Here is a 26,153-nt window from a genome sequence, read left to right as displayed (position 1 = left end):
AAGTGCCTTGAGACGACATGTGTTGTGAATTGGCGCTATATAAATAAACTGAATTGAATTGGCTTTTATGAGTTTTTTTAAAACAATAAGTGTCCAGTTATTATTCTGCAAAGTAGTTTAAACCCACGTCTCACGAGGGTTTAAAAAGGACTTTTCATTTATATTTTATGTAACCAACATATATTTTATTTACTTGCTTCTTGTTTAAAAGAAGTTGGCCAGTGGCATGTTTCCAAAAGAAGAAATGATTAAAAACCAGACTTGAGTCATAACTGAAACTTTATTGACTGTTCAGTTTACAAAGTTGTCCTGCATCAAACTCACTACAGTACAGCCCAGGAACAGAAATAGAAGGCCACACAGTACAGCTGGGGGAATTAATAAAAAATTAAAACCACTTCTTCAGTTGGAGAGTGAAATAATGAAGAGAGATGGAGAAGGAAACAGCAGCAGAAGAGAAAAGCAGATATGCGAGAGAGAAATGAAATTATCAAACACAAACCTTCACAGAAGGAGATAATTACACTTGCCACAGCTCCACGTTAACGCTGCAGAAATGACTGACATCATTTACGGGTTTATCATAAAACAGAATGCAAAATAACACATGGATTATTTCCACAACTGATTCTCGCTGCACCAAAACGTATCAACTGTGTCTTAATCTCTCAGCAAATGAGCCGCCTTCTCCAGTCAGGTGTGAAACCAGACCCTTACAGTTCCAGCTTATTTCATCCTAACGACACTGCAGAGGACATTCTGTAGCTAAACAGTGTCTCCTGGAGCTCAAACATAAATGAAATAATAAATCATAGATAAAGACATTGTTCATAAACACCGATGAGAGCAAGATGAATCTCCAGGAAATTGGAGATGGGCGCCCTCTGACCGACGGAGGCTGCAGTGGGTACAGAATAAAGGCATGCCCTTTTTAGGAAGTGGGAGGCTGGAAGGTCTTTGACGTAGCAAGCATGGCTCGCACTTTGGCCATCAGATCCTGAAAGACAGAAGTAAAAGATGCATTTTTAAAACCAGCTATATTAATTTATGATTTTAATGGCATTCAAAGCCGCACAACTAAATTTTATCAAACCCCTTCTATGATTTATAGTTAGTTTAATACAACGCTGGGGAAAATGCAGGAGTGAAAAAGGTTTTCTCCTGTTCAACGCAGTGCTGCGCCTCCTTTACCTTTTGATGCACACTGCTGGTCAGCAGGCTGAAACTCTATTTTTCCACCCCTACAATAAAGCTAAATTTAGCTTTTTGAAAAAAAAAACACAAAGACACAGACAGCCCCAGTGTGAAAACTAAGAGCGTCGTTGTTCTTAAGGTAATGCTGCTTTAAAACTAAAGATGGCAACACTGTGTGAGGCCTTATCTCACCTCTTTGCACCTCTTTAAATTGTTTTATGTATTTCTGATCAAAGAATGGGATTTTGACACTTGTTTTTTTTTTTTTTTTTTACCGTGTCCTGTCCGGCAGAGTATTGCTCAGAATTGTTGTTTGAGTGCCAATAAATTGCCCAACAGATTTACTTTCACAAGTGGAGTATCACAGCTAATGCTTTAAAGCTCTGCTTGATATTTATAAAAGAAACGTTATTGTAAACCTCTTTGGGAATATTTCAATTGTTACGGACGCGGAGACTGAAATGAAAAGGAAAAAAGAAGTTAAAAAAAAAGAGAGATGGGGCAAAAGGGAAAAAGGGGAGAAAAGAAGGAAAGAGTGGAGGAGAGAAAGAAGGATGAAGAGAATACAAGATTACACCCTGCTTGCTTATACACCTGCAGCTGTTTTTTTTTTTAACAAAATAGTACATGTTACTTATGAAGGTAAAATGTACTTAGTGAGAGGTGCAGCCCAATATAGAACATCTGTGTATTTGTCAACACCTGAAGCTTAACACCTGTGAGTATGAATGTGGATGCGCTTTTGTATACAAGGTTTCTCCACAAAAATATGCAATAAGGAGTGTGAGGACCCACAGACCTGCCCCATGGTCCCTGGACGGACACTGAGGAGATCCGGGACACAGACATCTAAAGGCCCCCCAAAGTACAGGAACCCCAGGAGACCCACTGCCGGGACTACCGCAACCCCCCCAGAGAAGAGCAGTGGAGAGTCCCAGGGGAACCACTCAGCAACAACAGTGCAGAAGCCCCAGGGAGCCGCAGCGACGAGCCCACAAGCCCCGCTGGCAGCCGTCCACGCCCGAGCAGATCCAGCCATGGACCCAGAGGCCCAAGACCCCGGGACACACCACCCACCACGCAGAGGCCCAACAGAGCCCAGGAGGCCAGGCCCCGGCAAGCACCCACCAGGAGTGAGCCAGCACACACCAAAGCACCCGGCCCTGGACACCGAGAACCACAAGTACACCAGTGGGCAGAGACTCCAACCACCGGCAGGTAGTGTGGCGGGGAGGAAATAAGCTGATCCAGGAGAGGGAGCAGTCCAAGACCCAATCTGTCACAAAAAAAACAAAACAAAAAAAAACAGGCACACACAGTCACAATCACCCACTCCCACCCTCATGCATACACATAAAATCACTCGCACCCAACGTAAAGACAAACTACAATGGACGTCATACACTCACACTCCCCATGCATACTCTATACTCCCAGGTCCAGGCGCCGGTACCCCCTAGGCCATGACGGGACAAACCCATCCACCTAGAAGTCCCCGGCCAGCGGCAGGCACCCAGGGCCAGATTTTGACACTTGTTAAAACAGTTAGTATGGTAGTTAAAAAAAGAACAAACTAAAAATGCAACCTTGATAGAGAAATAGCCAAACACTGGCCTCAGGTCAAAGAGAGGGGAAAGCATAGTGAGGTACAACACAGGAGTATACAGGCTTCCTGTTATTATGTAAAAATAGTGAGGAAGAATGTTACAGCTGGAGTGATTCAGAATACCATGAGAATTTATACAGGCAGGGCATGAAGAAGATCATGTTAACACTTGTCAGGAAACATGACGCAGCGAACAGGTAAATGTACGTGCCATAACATAAGGCAGATGACCTGCCTGCCTCAAGAGCTGATGAAAAGCGCAGCTGAAACATGCGCAACAGAGACTGGTATGTTCATCTGTTATATTTGGTTATGCAAGATAGCATGGTCACTTTGTAGTCGCAGAGTAGAGAAATTCCTTGTCTCTGGCAGCTTTACATTTTGGGAAGTCATAATAGCTACCGATCATTTATGCTTACTGACGCATGCTTACGTAAACAAACAGCATGGGGTCTCCCAGAGGAGCGGTCACAGCGGCAGTATTTACAGCATGCTCCTCAACTTTGCTAATTATGGACACAAATCAAATAGGAATGAGCTGAGGATTAACAGTGTTCTTAGTCATTTACTAGCTGAATAATAAGACTTATTGAAGTGACTGTAAAGAATTTAGTGGATAACAAAACCATTAGCAAGGTATAGCTTAGAGTAGGGCTGGGCTATATGGAAAACAATCCTATATCAATTATATTTTTCATATCACTCGATATCAATATATATCACGATATAAAACAAATCACTATTTTTGTCAATCTTTAATATTTCCTGGTAATATTAAGTGACATTTGAAGATATCGGAAGGTTATTTTGATTTAAATATTTAATTTTAAAATGCTGAACATGTCATCTAATATTATTTAACTGTTTTGGATGAATAAAATCAGAATCAGCTTTTTTGCCAAGTTTGTGACACAAACCAGGAATTTGACTCCGGTACACTTAGCTCTTTGATTATTTATCATAAGGCATGAGAAAGCTGACTCTATAATCAGTTGTTGCCGGTGCACAGGCGTTGTTTTCAGAGAGAGGGAGAGGAGAGGAGGCGGGGACTTAGTAATTGCTTCCATCTGGGATTGTAATGTTTTACACTCTGCATGCTCCAGTGTGGCACTGGTTCAGGTGGTAAAACAGATTGGTGGTATACCCTGACTTTGTCGGACCATGTGCTCAACGTAATGACTAAACTGCTCAGACCCTTCTTGTCAATGATGTCGTTCGCTGTGTCTTCTGTCTTTTCTTCTTTCGAGTCATAATTTTTTTTTCTCATTTTTTTCAGTGATGTCAGTTCTACCTGTAACCTGAAGTAAGAGATACAAACATTAGCCGTTAGCACATCTGGCTGCTACTGTGCTGTCTTTGTCAATGTAAATTTGCATCTCTGTATTCCAGCCACATGATTGGTCTAGCGCGGAGCAACTCTTATTATCATTGGTTATTCGTATTGTCTGTCAAAACCTGAATGAACACCATTTATCGAAAAAAGTCCATCGACCATGTTGCAAACGTGAGAATCTAACACAGACCCATTCCTATTCTGCAACAACTAACATTTCCACTAAATTTCCTCCATCAACGTGTTTTGGATTTACTTTAGCGGATCTTCTCTACAAGCTCAATTGATCTGCAACCACAGTCTGAACCAGAGCAACACTCTAGACTGATATGTAAACTAATTACCATCACTTGAAATAACTGACAACAGGGATTAGGCTGATGTTGAAACACTTTTCTGTTGTCTTTGCAGTGCATTACAGCTCCGCAATGAATAATTATTCTGTGTATAATTAATCAAACGACTCCCTGAGGCGTGAAAAAAGCTGGTAGTAACGCTGCTCCCACAAGGAATCATCTAAGCAGCTTGCAGTGGCCTTAAGCTCACTGATTTGTTTTTGTTCCAACTTTGCTGGAAACTTGCATTAATAAAGGCAGCCAATATATTTTGAGGAACAAGTTTGTCAGTGCAGAGCAACGCAGGAGGTTCTGGCCAAATGCCATAGGCTTGACAAAAGGGCCAATATTAAAAGAACCATGTTTGTCTTTTGTTGCTGCACAATTGAGTCCATCTTGAATCTGCTGGCAAAGGTCAAAATACCCACTAAGCTCTTATGAACAGATTGATAACCTTATTGCCCACTTCTGTGCAAAGTTACTAAAACAAAACTTTAACTTCTGAGGAAACTGGGGTGTTGAAATGAAAAATAAAATATTAAGTTGCAGAAAAGTTGCAGCTGTAAGCAGAAGGATTAAAAATCTAGTGCAGAAAGCTGCTGAAAAGTTTAGTTTTAAGACCTTGCTTTTCCTCCCCTTTCTGTTTCAGGTAGATTTTTAAATTCTGCTGACTGGCAGCCAAATGCTTGCACTGCAGAAAAGGAAGTGTTAATTTGCATTGCGTCCCATGAGTGATTCATACATGCATGGACAAAATTCCACCTCTGAACTCGCCTGACAGACGAGACAAATTAACAGCTGTAATCACACGGGGGAAGGAGCTGTCACATCAAATTATTCAAAAGGTTATTTTTTCTTGAAAGCCCTGGTGTGTCTGAGCAAACACAGACGCAGGACACACAATCGTCACCAAATCGTGCAAATAATGCCCTAACTGTGACTCGGGTCTTCTCAATAGCCAACATCTTGGGAAACGAGACAGCAAAATAATTGATGACCAAGTGTGAAATTACAATTGTATTACATGCGATAGCTTTTATGTTGTCCTAAATGTTCCTTATAATTCGTAGTCTTGTGAAAACAATTAAAAAAGAACCAAAAGAAGAACAATGCCTCATTTTGTAAACCAGTACTGGAACATTTGCCAATTAGATGTAGCTGAACTTAGAAATTTCATGTACCTTTTCTAAACATGAAAAGCATGAAAAACAAGCCACAAACACAAATCCTGTCTGGACTTTTTGCAACCTTTTATTTTTTATATAAACCTAAATAAATGTAGTTTGGGTTTTTATACATTAAACGTTTTGCAGTCTTTTTTGACATGTTTTAAAAGTTGTCATTAGGCTTTTCACAATCTAATTCTCAGCTTCTGTCATACATCCTTTAAATATACTCACTGGACACTTTATTAGATACACCTATCAAATGCTTTTTAACACAAATTGCAAATCAGTCAATCACATGATGAACACCACTTGCTGAAGGTCAAACTGAGCACCAGAGTGAGAAAGAAAGGGGATTTAAGTGACTTTGTAAATGGCATGGTTGTTAGATGTGGGGGGATAAAATCTCTTTTCCGATGCAGTTCACATGGTCGATTATGAATCCTTTAACCAACATCAAGACTCAATTATGTTAATTCATGACCTAATTGTTAGGAAAGCATAAGGTGGTACTTGGAAGCATGTAAGTGTGGCACCCACTTACACTTACACTTTAAAGGTGAACCCATAAAGTTTCATGCACGGCAACTTCTGGACCACAGGGAAAATAACTTTGACAAATGCCAAACTATATACAGGCTGTGTATAACTTCAATGAAATATGTTATTAAAGACAACCTGTTGCTACAAACCTGTTTCTGCAAACCTGAAGACCATTCCACCCCTTGCCCCCAACTCTGAAAAGGCGAAGCTAGTTACAAAATCCATTTCAATTTTTACTCCAAAGGATCTACGACCATCAAGCTAACTCTAGCTCAAATAACAACTCGTTGCACCCATGGTATGCAGAATACCATCTCTGACTGAACACCACATGGAACCTTGAAGCAGATGACCCCAGTTTAATTACATGACAAACCTAAAATTGATTGAAAATTTGCCCTTAGCGACGGTTGTCTTTACAGTTCAATGTGTGGCTCTGACATTTAGAGCAGAACAAGGCGTATTTTTCTTCCACAGAAAGAATGCTTCACTGTGAAAAAGCCGGACTAAACTTAAAGTGACAGAGCGAGGACGGAAAGTGCTGTTGAATTTTACAAAAAGGCACACACAACCATGAAATTTGTTACAAGCAATAAAGGTTCTACTTAATGTAAGGATATAACATATTTGGGAAAAAAGCTTCAGTAACTCAGGTAGATCTGTAATTTTATTGTCTGAATGACATATCTGGGGTTGAGTAAAGCTTAATCATAAATAATCATTGGAGAAAGAATGATCTCAATGGCCTTTTGGCCTGTTGAAAAGGCAATAAAGTTCATGTGATTTCCAGCTTTAGTAAGGGGCTTTTTAAAAATCTGGTTTGTGTTTGGTCATCTGTAGTTCCGAATTGAAACTATATAGACAAATCGAATCTGAACAGATAATTCAATACTGAATATAGTTTATTTAAAATAGTCTGTGATAGGTGAAACTGTTACTGTATTTGTTAAATTTCAATGCTATTTTTGGCATTATGACCACCTTGGGCATGATAAAAATTGTGATGCATGGTGACAATAATAATATAACTTATGACAGTATGGCTGGGATGATTAATTTTGCTGTTTAAATCTTTTTCATATATATTAATACTTATACAGAGCCATAAACATTTGTCATTATTGCAATAAATACCACAGAATACTGTCATAACATTTAAGGTCTGTATCACTCAATCCTGTAGTCACAACTATTGTTATAATGTCTACACTGATATTCTTTCATTGTATCATGTTAACTATCATGGTGTAGTTCCTTTAACAACAAAAACAGCACAGTGCTTCTGAGTTAAACGTTTTCCCCCCGTAACAGTAGTTTGATGTTTTCATTGATTCCTTTTTTTTTCTGTTGAGAATTAGTCATCCAGAAGGTTGGTTTTATTCAGCAAATCATTCTTAAAATATTATTTTATTAAAATAATATTTTATCTGATCTTGCATTGTGAATGGTTGTCTAAAGGTATACCAATTATTGCCTAGGTTAGTTCCAAGACTAACTTAACTTCACTTTCAGATTCTTCAAGATAATCCTTGGTTCTCAAACATAAACATTGCATGGTAATGTTGCATCACTCTTTTTGGTCATGGCTCTCAATCATCTTTAATGAACTTGTTTATATTGTACATAGCCCATTAGTCTTCCCGATTCTTTAATTCTGCTTGGTAGTTTAGTTAGATTGTTTTAGCATAGTGAAGGGTTTGTTAATTGAAATATATTTGACTTTGAGTTGACTTGTTTTTGTTAATAAATTCTTGTATTATAAGAAATTGTGTGAGTTTATTCCATGTGTGTGCAGAGTTTTGCTGTTCAATAATGTCAGAGCTTGGCTCATCCCCTTTGATTTTGTCCTAATGCCACCGCTTTATTGGGCTGGTATTCACAGGACAACCCTTAACAGACCGAAATATTATTTAATAAACATTAAAGTATTAATATTAAATAATATAGTCATATTCATAATTGCAAGTTTGTGCCATGACTAAAACACACACACAGCAAACACTGCTTTGTTCATCCAAGTTGTTTTCTGGTCACAAAAAAATCTACCCCTTGCCATTAGGATTATAGACGACTTGAACTGTTGTAGAGTATCTGAACAAAAACACAGTTGGATCTGGGAATTTAAAGCATTGAAGAGCTAAGGGGTTAAGGCTTTTGCAAATGTAGAAAGGAGTAGTAGGGGTTGCTGCTGACGTCCTAAGGTTTGGTGTTCAAAATGCCCTTAATATGGACATCAAACTACCAAACACACCTAGCAGGAATAAAGTCTCCTAAACCGATCCCTTTGGCTTGTTTTAAGGGTTCTGTTTGAACCTTTCTATTATCACCTGTGTCAAAAACAAAAAGTACAAATGAGATGGTTGTGATGACTCAAAACCAACCAGGCAAGAGAGTAGAGGCCACAACACAGATGAGAATAACCTGAATTATTCAAAGCAGGTTTGTAAAACATACACACAGACACACACACAGATGGGATATAAGAAGTCAGTGGTTTGATATCGAAGCATGTTTGCAGCATGCTCATGAACAAGTTAATGCTAAGTGTGAAGTAATGTAGGCAGGAAAAGAGGTTGTGAGAGATAATGAGTACAAAGATGAAATCAGATATCGTTTTTGTTTTGATAAGTGGGAAACATTAAAAACAAGAGATGCGTACTGTTTTATCTGTGTACATAAACTGTAGAGGCTCAATGAAACTCATTCTCCCCCACATGAGCAGTGGTGGATAGCTGCGCGAGTGTTGAATAGAGTTTAAGTAGCACCAGTGTTTACTGAATAACACTGTTGACCTTCATCACATAAAGTGTCAAAGCCTCTAATTCTGGCCTACACTGGGGCCTCTCAGTTGTTTATAGAGGAACAAATATCTCTTCATCACGTTATTGTTATCTGCTGTACTCATTTAGTAAATAAATATTTACAGAAAAAAAAATCTACAAAACTGATCCTGAAGCCCTAGTTATAAATGCAAACATATAAAATACATTGTTGACACAGGATAAATCCTTTTAAAAGCATCCACACATAAAAAAGCGATATGTTCCCAGACACAAATTTCTGACTTTATGTTTGGTATTTTGGCCACTTCAAATGTCTAGTAGGGCTGGGCAAAGTGTGAATCAAGGAATCAGAATGGCACATACACATTGCTTTAGATGTAATAAAAGGCAATTCGCTCGCACATCTATTTCTTGGCATTAACCAGAGAACAAATAAAGGTACTGTATTATCTTGCCATGTCCACTGGTGTATTCAAAAATAAAGATGTTATGCTGGTCTAAACGTGATGAAATGAAGGAGATTTGGTGGCATTTGGGTTGTGTCATAGAAATAAATAATAATAAAATAATAAAATAGAATTCACAGTATTTAAATGTATCTTGTCATGACATTGCTGTCTTGTTTGATTATTAGATTGATTAATGGAATTTTCTTGACCTACTGAAGAAATACATGGCCGGCTGGCTTAAGCGGTGATTAAATGAAGTATGCTACAATGCTGAATGTGTAGAAAAGTATTGCTGGAACATTCTTTTCCAAGAGAAGTGCATCTCTGTACATCTGTACAAGCAATACTTTATACAACCATGACAACCTTTTATATTATACCATCTTGCCAAACAACATTACGTGACGTACTTATGTTGTATTTTCATCACTCCCGTTATTTGCCTCTTTCAGAATGTGATGTATGTCAAGAGATAAATCTACATTAGCATAGTGGTAGGTAGCCTGTCACCCTTTGAGTGAAGGGAGAAAATGAATTGAATAGGCATATTTTGTTGCTGTAATTTCTATGCTATAAGCAGCAAGTCCTTCAAGAGCAATATTTAAAGATAGTTTGAATTTGCCAAATAAGCATTCACAAGTAAAATCTGTTTGTAGTCGACAGACAATAAAGCGAAGACTTAGAGCAGCCTTAAGGGCATTTACAACACTGTTATAGGAGAACTTTTTCACAAGTCTAAATAAACTAAGTCGCTGGATCACCCCCCCATGAGCTACCGCAGCTCATTTTTTCTCTTTTCAGTGTAAGCAAGAGAGCCCCTTATCGTGATACGTTATAAAGAATCCATGCTAAAATAACTTTAACAGGTGTTTGTTTGTTCTGTGGATCAAGGCTACATCTAGTCATCAAAGCAAGATTTGGGGGAAGGACTTTCAGAAAACAGGAACACGCAATATTGCTGTTGAATATAGAGATCACATCAACTGTGATTAAGCAACATGCTCCTCAGTCTTTTCTTTTGCATCATCATGATGACAATCATCACCCACTATTCTCCTTAAGCTTCAGCACCGTGGTTATTGTCAGGGATGGACATAAAAGCCAATCAAAGATCATCCAACTGGCGTCAAATTATTGGCAAAAAGCGTCTGGATTCATGGCAAGTCATATAAAAACCTACCAAATATTTGTATTCAAGCAGTGCTTTGTGTTTGCGAGATTTCACTTTCTTAAATTGCAATGACGATTATGACCCGATATACTGTGCAGTTACAGTTCAGGGACTTATCAAACACATTTTAACAAAGTGAAAATTTGAAATCCATGGTGCTTTTCCAGGCACAGAATGGAGTTGCCTGCCGAGATGTTCCATAATCAATATACGGATACATACAGAAATAAATGGATTCACAACAGTTAAGCACATGTGAAATTGATGATTCGCTTATGGATACAGATGAAAAAAGGCTTGGAGAACATGGCAACATGTGGGTACAAAATACAAAGGTCAGACTTGATAAAAGCAAAATTAGGAAACATAAACTAGATTGTAAACATTGTTTTAATTCTCTGCAGGTCCACTGCTGTTATTTGGTACATATTTACTTTATTACATATGTATAATTTTTATGTAACTGAACTTGGTTTGACTGAATGGATTCTGTGCACATAAAATCTTAGTTAAGTGCTTACATGAACATCCTAAAACAGAAGGACAATTTCCAAGCCTTCCACTTAGCAAGGTTTTTCAAAACAGACACCTTGAAATGCTTGTATCTTTTCTCAACACTGGGTCACAGGTTCTCATTAAAACAGGTCAACAAATTAGTAAAAACAGTCAAAGGTTCTGATGTTCCAGTCTCTAAATCTGCTAATAATGATCCTCTACAAATGGTTGAAAACTCGAGAGTATGTGAGGAACTAGACCCTGAGCTCTGGCTTTTCTGTGAAAAGCATTTCAGAGAATCAGCAACAAACCTTTAGACATGAATAAATATTTCTATGAAAGGAGATACAACTTGTACCATAAGCGGAAGACAATGGATGGATGGAGATCCACCTCCAAGGAAAGATGAACAACTATGTTGAACACTTTTTACTCTCTTTGACTCTGTCATTTCACCTGAATGACCAAGACCAACACAGTCAGAAAACAAACTGATTGCTACTTGGTAGTTTTTTTTTTCTTACACCAGGATCAACTAAATTAGCTTTAAGCTATACAATTTAAGACTTGTTAAATATGGGGTGGATCAATCAAAGATAAAATATAGAGCATTCAGATAATAGCTTGCAATCTGTGGTCTTTATTTTGACAAAAAAAGACAAGTAAAACAAGTTACAATGCTTTGTTTAGCATCTAAATAATAATAAATAAATAAAACACGAACTTGGAGGGCCTAAAGGGAAAAAGAAGAGGTCAAATGGCCCCTTTTTGAGTGTGCATTTGTCTGTAAGATATGAATAAATAAATAAATGATGACATTGAATAAAAATAAAGTTACCCTGTAGCAAATCAAAGACGAACAATATTCACTATTTATTGAGGCAATATGTTTTTGTAAAAAGCCCATAATTTATCAGTAATTTAATTATTTTCTATCTTAGATACAAAGAATAATCTGGAAACCTAAAGATTAAATCATATTCGATACTTTTCCAGATTGTGGAGAAACCCTCACCCCAATGCGGTAATAATTAAATAAATAATTAAAACTAGGGCCATCTCCTCTGCTATGCCAACCCAGCCAAGCATTCAGAATACTGAGACGAGTCAACCTTCAACAGTGGAGACAGAGTGCCTGCATTGGATAGCATGACATGAAGTCAAGTTGTTATCGGCTCTGTGGTGCAACATTTACGTGGCATTTATGCAAAGTTCCTAGCAGCAGTGGAAAGGTTTTTTATATTTTGCATCTCTCGAGTCATAACTCTTATGCTACAGAATGTTTTAGGCAATTACAAAAAAAAAAATAATAATAATGCTCAAAAGTAATTCCTTTGAACTTGCATTTCTTGATTTACCATAGAAACGCAGGGAGGAAACAATAGTTTGACAGGGATATCTAGAAGCCAGAAGATGCTTTTTTATTGTTGTACTGTATCCAAATTTGTATCTTCCTTTTACAGAGACTGTACTCATTGTTCAAAAGAGACCACTCATAAGCAAGTGAGCACACCCAGCAGCTTTGTAAGATGAATCCAAAGATATAACATTGATGTCTTCCAGAATTATTATGTATGTCCCGAAGGACATGTTGATACAATAACAGAAATGAACTAATATAGCACTCCCCAAAACAAAAGCTATAAAAACTGAATGTGAAAGTGTATAGCACTTTGCATCCTTTTTTTTGTATGTCAGGAACAAAGAACTCCACTCAGTGCATTTATTGGGTAGGCCGTAAAGTTCAGCATAGGATACATTTGAGATAAAAGCAAAGAACAATACCTGAGTTATTTTGGACTGCACAGAGGACACTATGGAAGAAGACACTGCCTTGTCTCTCTCCTGAGAACAACCCCTGAATAGAACAGAGAAGAGAAATAAAGAGAAAAAAAATCAATTGTGTTAACAGGAGCGAACATGCAATATTCATGATATTTTCTAAAATGCTCAACTTGGACAAGCATCAAGCGTAGTACAGGGAGGAAGTTAGAGCAAAAGAACAGAAAGCTAAAAGATAAAAGCATTTGACCTGTAAAAATACAAATATCCATCCAGAGGCCAAACCACCCCGCTAAAAACCGCCAAACGTAAATCATGCAAAAAGTGCCAAAACTGCAGGCTTCAACTTTCTCATCACGCTTCTGTCTATGGCTTTTTATTTTCTCTACAGCCCAAACACTTCATTATTTAACAAGATATAAAAAAAAAAAAATCAAAAATCAAAAACATTATGCATCAAGCTGATTGAACACAGCAGGTGAAACTGCAGAACAGACAGCTACTGATGCTGTGAGGTTTTAGACTTGGGTCCAAACTGAAAAAAGCCAGTCCCATCTATTCACTTAATTGGTGAGCTGTCTGCAAAGACAAAGTAAAAAATTAGACAAGCAAATAATGTATAATGAAACAGGTAAAAAAAAAGTCAAATCTTGTCCTCGATTGACTATGAACAAATGAACAAAATTAAATCTCTCTAAAATGACAGCTCAAAATAATAAAAAAATAAAATAAAATTAAATACAATAAAATAAAAAATATATATATATATATATATATATAGTTTGGGTTGAAAATAAATATCCTCTACCTGAGACAGTTGGACTAAGTGTGACAATATCCTCGTTTTGATAGATTACCACAGAAAAAAGCAACACTTTTTAAAAACTGTAAAGAACTGTAGAGTAGGCTTTGTGGTAGTTTTATGGAATAGTTTGCATGAGCTTATTGAAATTAACGGACAGAAAAAAGCTCTGCAGAGGCAGGTCAATGACTAAACCTTGGTTGGGACTGCCTCTGGCCTAGGGTCCCATCCATTAGCAACTACCGTAAATTCCAGATTATAAGCCGCTACTTTTTTCACACACTTTGAACACTGCGGCCTATACAACGGTGCGGCTAATGCATGTTTTCTTTTCACGTCGCCAAAAACATTTTGCCTGGTTACAGTAGACCAATCAAATTGATGAGTAGTTCAAAGAGGTCCAATGAACTTGTGCGATAAATCAAGAGCACTTTCACAATTCATTTACCGGTAATGTAAATCAGACATTTATCTTCACCCTCATCAACATGGAAAATCTGCTGCGTGATAAAGGGGACCGGGTGCGCTAAAGTGAGAGCGTCAACGAAGAGGCTGAAGTGAGTGACGAGATCCTGAGGCTGTTCAATTCGGACACTGAAGAACAGGACTTTGATGGTTTCAGTTCCAGGAAGAAGATGAAGAAGGTGATCAATGACTTTTGACCTGGTAGGCTGCAGTGGATATCAGTTAGGAGATATTGGAATGTTGTTCATGCTCTGTTCAGTAAAAAAGCATTAGCAACAAAATTTGTGTGTTACTGATAACGTACGTATATTTAAAGGTAGCCTTATTAGACGCTGTTCGAAAAAAAGCATTTGCAATATGCATTTGTTTATATTTCCATACGGATTAAATTAAAAGTTAAAAATTCCCCACGTGTAATATCTTTCTGTGTAAACCATTTTACAATGAGGGACACTCACGGCTTAACATTCAGTGTGGCCTGTACAAGTACAAAATTGGTTTTCTTTCTAAAATTAGAGCATGCGATTTTACAATCAGGTGCGCTCTGTGGTCCGGAATTTACAGTATTTGTGCTGGCAGCAGTTCATGGAGTGCAATCCGTTATTTAGTCAGTAGGTGTTAACCATGTCAGGGCCGGGTGAGTGCAGTTCATACTTGATATTTTCTTGTGGATATCTGCCACTGTGATACACACAGATCCTTGTTCTGACACAATGCAGCAGTGAACTGTTAGATCCTTTATGTTGTACATGGGGTGTTTGTGCAACGTGATACCTTCTCCTTCAAACTGCTCCTTCATTTTTGTTCAGTTTCAGTACAAGGATGTTATTCTCATGTTGCTACCTTGGCTGTTTGGATGGTAAGGTAGCAACATGTAGTATCAGAGCCCAGTATCAATATATACTGGGCTCTGCTCTTTCATTGTACCTCATTATGTTGGTGGTCAGAACTGTTGTTTGGCAGTATTAAGAGCACACAGGTACAGACAATTTGCTGTACATGCTTGAAAGATATTTCTTGTCCATCTTTCTGTTGCCTTGACTCCTTCTCTTTTAAGGAGGATATTGTTTTTATGGCTTTTGTTCATCTTATGTCCAAGAATCTCCTTTATTAGAGGTCAAGGTGTGTTCAGTTTGATATTGTACTGAAACACTCACATTTTCTAGCAAACTTTCAGAAATTTCTTTGTTACTAAGCCTTAGCAAAGGACATGAGGTCCAGGAATCAATTTTCTTAATTTAGTTTGCCAACGTATGTCTCTTGACCTTTTTGTCATGGTTCCCCCTTTGCTGAAGTATTTTCAATGCATGTCATTAATCTTTGGCTGTGATAGCACATTCCATTTACAAACTACTTTACATTTGTCAGCTTCAAGGCTTGTGTCCAAACAGTGACAGTATTCAGTGCCTTGCAATATTATTCACATCCTTTTAACTTTTTTGCATTTTGTGAAGCTATAACCAAAAACTCAAATGCATTTTATTTGGACTGAATAAGATAGACCGCCACAAAGCAGTGCATAAGTGTTAAATGGAAAAAAAACAAAACTTTTTTTTACAAAGTATTTTTTTAAAAATGTGACATGGAAACCCTTAAATATTCCTAAATAAAATCCAGAGAAATCAATTGAACTTGGAAGTCACCTACTTAGTGAACAACCTGTTTGTAATTAAATCTCTTAATTAAAAATCCGGCTGCTCTTTGAAAGCTTCAGTGGTTCGTTAGAGAACCTTTGTGAACAAACAGCATCAGGAAGACCAAGGACAGATCAGGAATAAAGGCGTGGAGAAGTTAAAGCAGGATTAGGTCATTAAAGGCCTCACCTCTCATACAGCAACGTTCAGTCCATCATCTGAAAACGGAAAGATTGTGGCAGTGCTACAAATCTAGCAAGATATATAGCCATCCACCTAAAGTGACAGGCCTGGCAAGGAAAACACAATTCACTTTGCACAGAAGAATGGGCAAAAAACGCCAGTGTCTAGATGTGCTTGGGAAAATATGCCACTTCATCTGCAACAAATGGTTGTTCAACAAACCATTGACTTAGGGGAGCTAAATACAAAAGTGCCACACAGAATTTAATTTGCAAACAGACGTGAATAATTTTCCTTCCAATTCACAATTATTTGTTACTATGTATTGGTCTACCCCATAATATCCCAATAAAATACATTGAAGTTTGTGGCTGCAGCAGTAAAAAACGTAAACAATATAAAGTGATGTAAATCACTATATGTGATCACGCCGCTGCTACAGCCAAGGGTAAGGGCAGGCTGCAGCGTGTCATTCGGTCTGCTGAGAAGGTGATTGGCTGCAGTCTACTGTCGCTCCAGGAACTGTACACCTCCAGGACCCTGAAGCGGGCAGGGAAGATTATGGCTGATCCCTCCCACCCCGGTCACAGACTCTTTGAGACTCTCCCCTCTGGCAGGAGGCTGCGGTCCATCCGGACCAAAACCTCACGCCACAAGAACAGTTTTTTCCCATCTGCCACCAGCCTGGTTAACAAAGCCCGGAAACCACCCTGACACCCCCCCCCCCCCCCCCCCCCCCTTTTTTTTTTTTTTTGCTGTAACCTGTAACTCTATGCGTTACATTAACGCTCAGCTTGGACTCCTGCTTTACTTGCACAATGATCACCTGCACTGTTGTATTGCTCTTGCATCTTATACTGCTCTACATTTACTCTCACTCACTTAAAACTGTGCACATATATTTATATTATATTGTAGATATGTTTATACTGTTTAATTTGTATTGTATTGCACCGACTACACCAAAACAAATTCCTTGTATATCCAAAAACGTACTTGGCAATAAAGCTTTTCTGATTCTGATGTGAGGTGATGTATATTCTATGGCTAAACACTTAAGTCAAATTCTGTAAGTTCAGATGGATTGCACAAAGATTTGGAAAAATTAACCTTGAGTGGCTGAGGCTGGACGCAGGGCTCGCTGACTGGGACAAAACTCTGGGTGAGGAATATGGAGAGAAAGAAGATCCTGCAGTTTGCATCTGCCCTGACAAAGATAATAGGTTTCTTTTCTGCTCCGAAGGGGACCTGGGAAAAAAACAGCGAGAAGACAACAGTATAAACAGTTTAAACCAAAATGTATCCACGGTGTAATCCTGTTTATTGCACCTTCCATTGATAGTACTCTTAAATGAAGAGTGTAACACTGCTAAGCTACCCATCAAGATAACATTCTCAATGAATAGTTCATGGTATGACAAACAAATTATACCAAAAGCTCAATAAAACAGTTAGGTCCCATTGCTTTTTAATAAAAATAAAAGCTGAAATGCGTCAACATTACAGGTTATACAACACACAGGTCAGCATCTGCGTCCTTGTCTACTTTGACAGCAGAAATGATAAATTCCCCAGAACTCTCCGGCTCTACGACAAAATGGTAAAACCTGCTGTTAAATCTACCTGGATCTTGAATGGCCCCTGGGCAAGCTGGACTGGCTGCTGGGATGATAACGATCTCTCTCCTCTTGTCTCTTTTCAGGCGAGGGTGCCCTCCTGTCCCTCCTCCCAGGGGAACGCGAACGGGATCTGGCCACATGAGAGGACAAAAGAAAATGTAAAATGGCCATGAGCCAATACATAAAAAGTGAAAAGAGTATGAGATGGGAGCTGATCCATATAAAATAATGAAATGGGAGGAATAAAAACAGTAACAGTTTAAAGCAACAACAAAAAAACAAGAAACTGAAGACTTTCACAGATTCCAGACATGGAGATCCAACGTACTACGACCTATGCTAAAAAAACATTGAATATTAATAGATATCTAAGAGATTAATTACCCTCTTCCATTTCTTTGCACAAAGGGCAGAGCTAATTTCAGTTTTTCCGCAAGGTAGCATGCAAAGCTTTTGCATGTCATTTGAGCCAATGTCTTTTGCAAACATCAATCAGGAAAGGAAACAGAAAAAAAAATTGCGATCCTGTTCTAACAGCACAGCTAAACACAAATATCCAGAACATGACACCAACGAGGAGAATACTGAGGATAAGATATTGTAATGTAAGACATTATAAAAGACTTCAGATCCTGTTCAGGTCAGATCTTTATAAGTGGAATTATCTATGTAGAAATACCAAACTAAACGAGGGGATTACAACTCTCTGTTTTAGATTGATTTGCAGAAAAGCTGTATTTAATTTCAACTTTAAGGCATTCCATTACATTTTTGTGCAAAATCCAAATCTGTTATATTTGTGAAAGTAGTCACGGTGTAAGAGCGAAGTCACAGCTTCAAATTTATTTTGCGATCAAGCCTCATTTATAAAACAGTGTGCAGGACCAATACTACAAATAAACATTGGGAATGAGAAAGTCAGAATAATTGCGTGCATCCACATTTTAAACAACACTCCCCAGTACACTACAAAATGATGAGTCGTCTTATATCTACCATTCACTTTTTAAGGTGAAGTGTGGCAACATCCAGGTATAAGAAGGGCTAACCTTGACATGGAAATTGAGCTTCTAATAAACCAGAAAATAAATGTTATTTCCTCTTTGTTGTGTCATCAAAGGTAGTATATGACCCTAAACATATATTTTAAACATGCAAACCAAAGCATAATATATCTAGTTAGAAAGATAAAAAAAGTTTAATCTGTGAGGTTTTGTTACATTTGTTTGCACTAAAAGAAAACATTGCTGGGATCGCCAGACTTCAGTCTAGAAAAGCAGGTGGTGAGCAGTAACTGTGTGAAAGGTAAAGGAAGCTGCTGTGACAGATGTTATTAATGCACTATTAATCCTGAAACAAAATCTACTGCCCTTCAATTCTATTTAATGACTATTTAAAATTCCTCCATCAAAACCAATGATAATTTCATTAATCAACCTATTTATCTTGATTGAGGGTAAAAGGTTACATTATTCATGCTTACTATCAGTGCATGATCAACCTGATGTCTCTGCATCCATCTAGCTGCTACAATATGACACTGATGTCATACGCTCCACAATTTAGTGTCAGCAGCTACAGTCTAACAATTTGCTTTCTTGAGATTCCCACGGTTTCACCGCCAGACAGAAGAAAAAAATGGTAGAAAATGATAAGACTGGGGTTGAAACTAACAATTATTTTGCTAACTGAATATTCAGTTGACTTCGTTTTTTCCTGATTAACCGATTAATCGGAAAAGATGCTTAATAGAAGATTTTTTTTTTTTTTTTTTACAGATTTTGAACCAGGTTAAGCTAAAGCTGTGTCCCTTGAAGACTTCTGGATAGAGCATATTTACAGACAAAGAAGGTTTTCCATCTTAAATGCAGAATGTATCAGTTTTTTGTACAAGTTTGGCTTAATGAGTGAGTGGGTTGTTCTTTCAGCAAATGCCATGTTATAGACTCTGTATATGCTTATTCAATTACAAAATTAGTTGAAAACTATTTCAATAATCGATTACTTACAATTAATCCAATTAAATGTTTCAGCCCTGGATATCATTGCTTCTAATTTAGAACAAAAAAATGTCCACTTGTTGCTAAAATAATAGTAGGTAATGTTAAAACTATCGCTGTGACAATGTTTTCCATAACATTTATTTATTTTCATTTTGATACAAAGACGAAAGGAAAAATGTAGACTAAAAAGCTGCTTAATTTAGCTGTAAGATTCAAATGATGTTTGAGCAGAATATTTCAGCTTTTTGCTGTTCATCTCTATACAGTAAGACAGAGCGGATGTTAGCTCGTTAATTAGTCGGGCTATCTGCTCGGGAAGCCAGCCTGCAGTCGGCTGTTTTCAAGACCTACAGCTTGTAGCCTGCCAAGTACAGTTTTTAAATAGCGTTACCTTAATAGGCGACATTGCATCCACTTAAAAACGACTTTAAACTATACGAATATTATGACGGAATATGTTTGTGGATTTTAGAATATTTCAAACCACAAGCTTTAAAACACTAGCAAACCTGGATAGCGGTAAGTGTCCAATATGAACACATTGGTAAAAAGATGCCTCCTATTCATTATATATTTTCACATTTCTATACTCTTGCAATGTATCATTATCTTCTTACCAATGCTTAAAATCTCCATCTAATATTCCTTTTTTTTCCCCAACAAAATGTCTATGTGAGACATGCTTTAAAAACCTCTATCAAGCCCAATTTTTTGTAAACTAAAAAAATATATATAACATTTTGTTTTAACACCAGTAAATAGCAATGAGATATTTTGAGGTGCTTTCAACAAACACCAGCGAACGTGCTCACTGCTGTATCTATGGGTTCTTACCGTGATCTGTGACCTCTTTTGTAGGCACTAGGAAGCGAGTGTTTGCTCTTTGACTTCGATCTTGACCTCCTTCTGTGCTTTTTCTTCTTTTTGTCTTTATCCCTCCCCTTGTCCCGATCCCGATCCCTGTCTCTTACTCGGTCTCTATCACGATCTCTTTCTCGTCCTCTGTTCCGAGCTCTATCCTGATCTCGGTTTCTGTGTCTCCCTGGGCCTTTGGACGAAGAGTACAATGATGATGAAGAGCCTGTTTGGACCTCCCTCTTACGGTTCACTCCTTGGTTCTCCAGGGACGGTCGGTGATCCTGAGGATACGCAGGTGGCGCGATGTACGCTTGAGATCCAGAACTAGACAAAGCAGAGTAGGCTTCCTGCAGCTGAAAAGAAAGCAGACATTATTTCATCACAAGCACCTTTTCCAATTAAACAATTTGAAGATAATGAGAAAAGAATGGAGAAATTATTGACTAGATTAGACATTCAGTCATTTATATTGACAACAGCGACACTGAATTCCCAAAACTCTGTACGTCAGTGAAAAATCAATACTGAGGCCTGTCTCCTCCAGGAAACACACACAGTGTTTCCTGGAGGAGACAGGCCTCAGTATTGAGATTAAGGATTTATGTATTCAATACCCCCATGTGTAGCCTTGTCAATGTTACATATTAATGCAACATATGCTGATTGCAGAATTTAAAATAGGGGAAAAAAACAAAACCTTCAATGTATTTGATCTGGGTGAGACAGCTTATGCAGAGAAAATGAGGAGCCAGTTTTGCTGAGAATATACAAGGGTTGGACAATGAAACTGAAACACCTGTCATTTTAGTGTGGGAGGTTTCATGGCTAAATTGGACCAGCCTGGTAGCCAGTCTTCATTGATTGCACATTGCACCAGTAAGAGCAGAGTGTGAAGGTTCAATTAGCAGGGTAAGAGCACAGTTTTGCTCAAAATATTGAAATGCACACAACATTATGGGTGACATACCAGAGTTCAAAAGAGGACAAATTGTTGGTGCACGTCTTACTGGCGCATCTGTGACCAAGACAGCAAGTCTTTATGATGTATCAAGAGCCACGGTATCCATGGTAATGTCAGCATACCACCAAGAAGGACGAACCACATCCAACAGGATTAACTGTGGACGCAAGAGGAAGTTGTCTGAAAGGGATGTTCGGGTGCTAACCCGGATTGTATCCAAAAAACATAAAACCATGACTGCCCAAATCACGGCAGAATTAAATGTGCACCTCAACTCTCCTGTTTCCACCAGAACTGTCCGTCGGGAGCTCCACAGGGTCAATATACACGGCCGGGCTGCTATAGCCAAACCTTTGGTCACTCATGCCAATGCCAAACGTCGGTTTCAACGGTGCAAGGAGCGCATATCTTGGGCTGTGGACAATGTGAAACATGTATTGTTCTCTGATGTGTCCACCTTTACTGTTTTCCCCACATCCAGGAGAGTTACGGTGTGGAGAAGCCCCAAAGAAGCGTACCACCCAGACTGTTGCATGCCCAGAGTGAAGCATGGGGGTGGATCAGTGATGGTTTGGGCTGCCATATCATGGCATTCCCTTGGCCCAATACTTGTGCTAGATGGGCGCGTCACTGCCAAGGACTACCGAACCATTCTTGAGGACCATGTGCATCCAATGGTTCAAATATTGGATCCTGAAGCCGTGCCGTGTATCAGGATGACAATGCACCAATACACACAGCAAGACTGGTGAAAGATTGGTTTGATGAACGTGAAAGTGAAGTTGAACATCTCCCATGGCCTGCACAGTCACCAGATCTAAATATTATTGAGCCACTTTGGGGTGTTTTGGAGGAGCGAGTCAGGAAATGTTTTCCTCCACCAGTATCACGTGGTGACCTGGCCACTATCCTGCAAGAAGAATGGCTTAAAATCCCTCTGACCACTGTGCAGGACTTGTATATGTCATTCCCAAGACGAATTGATGCTGTATTGGCCGCAAAAGGAGGCCCTACACCATACTAATAAATTATTACTAAAACCAGGTGTTTCAGTTTCATTGTCCAACCCCTGTAATTGTGCCATTAAGATGGCTGGAATAAACAATGGCATCCCAAAAATTATCCATCTATCTATCCATCTAGATGTACATTGAGGCGGAGAAGCAGATTTTGTTAAGAGGGTACCACTATAATTTACTGAAAGTGACATGGGTTTCAAAATGCTAGATCAGAGACAGATCGAAGCTCTTGGGGAGTTATTTTTCAGAATTGCTCCCTTAAAGAAGAAAAAGGCCAAAAGCTGTTGAAAAGACAGTTTGGGTTAAACAACATAGCAGAACCCCTCTGGGAATACCGAAAGTTACGACTGTCAGTCGCAAATTGCAACTAATTACTTCAATGTGAGTCCTACTACACATTTTAGATTCGTCTGCTGCTGGATTATGGTTGGAAAAAAAATATTAAACTGTTTTCAGTTCATCTATGAAGATACATGTCACTTCAGGTATCAAGTGTGCTTCAGGGGCCATGAGTTTTTAATATGTGTGCATTCCTGCTGGGAAGCATGCTGACTAAGACATCCAAAATAAATCTTACATAATAATCACAATAATAATTATATCGTAGAGACTGTTTGTGTGAAAAATAATGTTAACAAAATTAAGTTTTAAAGTGCCCTCCACACTCACTGGTGACCCTGGTAAAGATGTTTTAAAAAGCCTTTTAAAGAACAAAGTCCCACAGAAAACGTTATAAACAAAAAAAACATTAATACTGTAATACATTTAAAATGGATTTAACAGTGGATTATCCAGGGGTGCAACTACCTTTTTTATGTTTACGTGTGTAAATCTTATTTATTCATGGACTTAGAATATACAAGGCTATTATTAAATACTTTTATTTTACATATTACAGTAGGTGATTAATGAAAAACAAAAAATAATGAATAATAATGGAATAACATGCAACAGTAGCTGTACCCAGTGCTCAATACATTCTCTGTAATGGAAATTTGAAATAATGACATCTGAACAACTTGTACTTTATGTATGAATGTCAACACTAAATTGTTACGTGTCATGCCTTTTGCACTGGCCCATTTGTCAAGAACAGCATCGAATAAAATAGACTGTGCCACACTGTTTTCAATAGAGATCACTGCTAACTGGGTCACGCAATCATTGCTCATACTTGAGCAAAGGTAGTTTTTGGTAAGCTTCAGCTTATTAAAGGATCTCTCTGCAGATGCAACCGTTAGAGGCATGGTAGGAATACTTCACCCCTTGCCTGTGTTCGTCTCTGCTAAGTCATATGGTCAAACAAGCTTTATTTAATAGCTTTAAATAAATTACACGTCTAGCTAATGCATTTTTTATATAAATAATATTTAAAAATTAATCACTAGGTATTAAGTGGATGTTCCTACACTTCTACCTAATATTAGACCAATCTGTTGCCTTTCCCCGTCTTTCCTGATCCTTTCGCTCTCTTCTCCTCCTCTTTCTCTCCATCCTCACAGCTGAATGACATTAACTTTGTGTTAAGAAGGTTTCAAAAATATTGCAGTCAAACCACATATAACTAACATGAAATTTTCATTTTAAATTATATCCTTGCTGGATACAAGTTACTGATTGGACGCTCCATTTGATCAGACTTATCAGATACATCACAACAGCATTGTAGTGTTATATCAGAGTGCAGACATTTAAAGTCAAGTTTATTACACCCAAGTACTATATTTATGTTTAAAGCTTCACCATCTAGTTAAACAAATTATTACGATCTCAACAATGAAATAACCACAAACAAGTTCCTTTATTTTTCTTGTCATGATCTGTTATATTGTAAACACTGATCAGTACCAACACAGTTGCAAGACAATGGCAACCTGTCATTTTACTAGTAGTAGCTTTAGCTAACCTGAAAATTTACAAGCCTCCTCTTGATACACACATAACTAATCTACTGTCTTTCTACCACTTTTTCATCCCTACCACATCTTTATCCTTCTGTTTTCTGATTTGTGCCCCAAAAGCTTTCTTTTCTGCCTCTCCATCATTAACTCGCTGTCATCAAATTATAACACCATTCAAATGAAACCAATCGTGCTCCAGAGCGTTCTCCAGGGGGCGCACACTAGAGCACCTAGTGTATGTGTGTGTTCTTGTATATGCAACCAAGAGAGGACGGTCAGAAGATTTTAACCAACAAAGAGAGGTGACTTTTGGACAGTGAGGACATTTTTCTGGTCCTCATGCTTTTTTTAATATTGTTTTTGGTAAGGGGTTAGGGTCAAGGTCAGGGTTAGGCCATAGAAATGAATGGAAGTCAATGAAATGTCCTTGTAAAAATAGAAAGATGGACATGCAGGTGATTGATTATTTTCCTTGCTTTTTGTGGAGCACTTTGTGCTACATTCTTTTTTGAATGAGAGGTTCTTTAGAAATAAAGATTGACAGATTTTTGATTGAAGAGCATCCACATAAAATAATGAATATAACATTATTAACTGTAGTACAATAGTTTATTCAAATCTCAATCTGACAAAAAAGGCTTGTCCTCACATACAGTCCATTCTGACATTTCCCATTGAACATTTACTTCGCAAACCATGTTTGAAACTAGCCAGTTTCATTTCCTCTTTGTGTGGGAAAAGATCTTTTGCGATGAAGCTTTCTTATCCCTTTGGATATAAACAATATAACTGATTGGGGTGAAATTGAAGGGTTTGTAATATAAGGCTGGCGGCAGGAGGAAAAACACACACACATTCATTGCTGCAGGATGGCTGTGAAAGAACAGTGACAAATTGTATCAGAGCAGAAGAATCCTCTATCTTGTCACATTTGTAATCTAACAGTTGGAACACAATCCTGACCAAAACTGTCTCTTCCTTCTCTTTTTAAGATCTATATAGATTTTTCTTCTTAATACCTTTAAAATGTAATCACATTTGGAATGCAGGAGATGATGGAGCCATTCCAGAAGGTTTATGTTGTCCAGCATTACTCATTTAAAAACCAGGGTTGATATGATCTTTTGTGTATGTTTTAAGCATCTCACCCATTTGGTAGAACCCTCTACCAAATGCTAAGCATGACAGTGGCACCATCATCTTGAGGGTCTGTTTGCTTCCAGCGGCACTGGGGCATTGCAGAAGACAGATTGAATAATAAAGATGGTCAGCTACCTCCAACATCATCAACAACTAGCCATCTAGAATTTGGACAATTAAACCAGGACAAGGATCAGAAGCACGCCTCAGAATTGGCTTTGGATAGAGCTCACCGACAATAACGTTTAACCCTTTTTAAGATTTATGGACTATGCTCTGCCAGGAAACCATCCAATCAAACTAAGCTCTACCTTTTCTAATGAGAAGAGTGGTCACATCTTCATGCAGAATTGGGTCAGAACATCAAAGATGGCTACAAAAAGTGTGTGGTTTGTCTACAACTTAATAAAGAACAATTTGCCAATTTTGGTGGTGTGCATGTAGACATTTGACCCTGTATTTATCATTTGCACACTCTGTAAAGTAAATGAAATTCATAATACATTAAAATGTGCTAGTAATTCTTCTTTGGAAAGTCTCTTAAGTTCAATGTTTCATCATTCCACCAGGGTTGAAAGGCTTAAAACTAATTCATGCACCCGATTGCCGTATGTAAATTTCTGACCTGTACTTGCATATCTACAACTGAGCAACATTGTAGCCTGTGTTTGCCTTTATTTCTCGTCTACAAATTATTTTTGCTAAAATATG

General features: G+C 38.1%; 1 protein-coding gene across 2 annotated transcripts in view; it reads right to left on the bottom strand.

Annotated features, from left to right (window-relative positions):
• Positions 1 to 261: 261 nt before the first annotated feature.
• Positions 262 to 26,153, bottom strand: part of LOC124872549 (splicing factor SWAP) — a 67,119-nt gene continuing 41,227 nt past the window's right edge. For both annotated transcript variants that reach the window (XM_047372683.1, XM_047372684.1), the window contains exons 15-19: positions 20,398 to 20,774; positions 17,565 to 17,690; positions 17,052 to 17,189; positions 12,861 to 12,933; positions 262 to 997 (exon numbers count right to left, since the gene is read on the bottom strand). In XM_047372683.1, coding sequence (XP_047228639.1) covers positions 932 to 997; positions 12,861 to 12,933; positions 17,052 to 17,189; positions 17,565 to 17,690; positions 20,398 to 20,774 — 780 coding nt within the window. In that variant the 3' untranslated portion in view covers positions 262 to 931. The remainder of the gene's footprint in view (positions 998 to 12,860; positions 12,934 to 17,051; positions 17,190 to 17,564; positions 17,691 to 20,397; positions 20,775 to 26,153) is intronic.

This window comes from Girardinichthys multiradiatus, chromosome 8 (genome assembly GCF_021462225.1).
Source record: "Girardinichthys multiradiatus isolate DD_20200921_A chromosome 8, DD_fGirMul_XY1, whole genome shotgun sequence".
Lineage (NCBI taxonomy): Eukaryota > Metazoa > Chordata > Actinopteri > Cyprinodontiformes > Goodeidae > Girardinichthys > Girardinichthys multiradiatus.
This window is presented reverse-complemented; position numbering and strand designations above follow the sequence as displayed.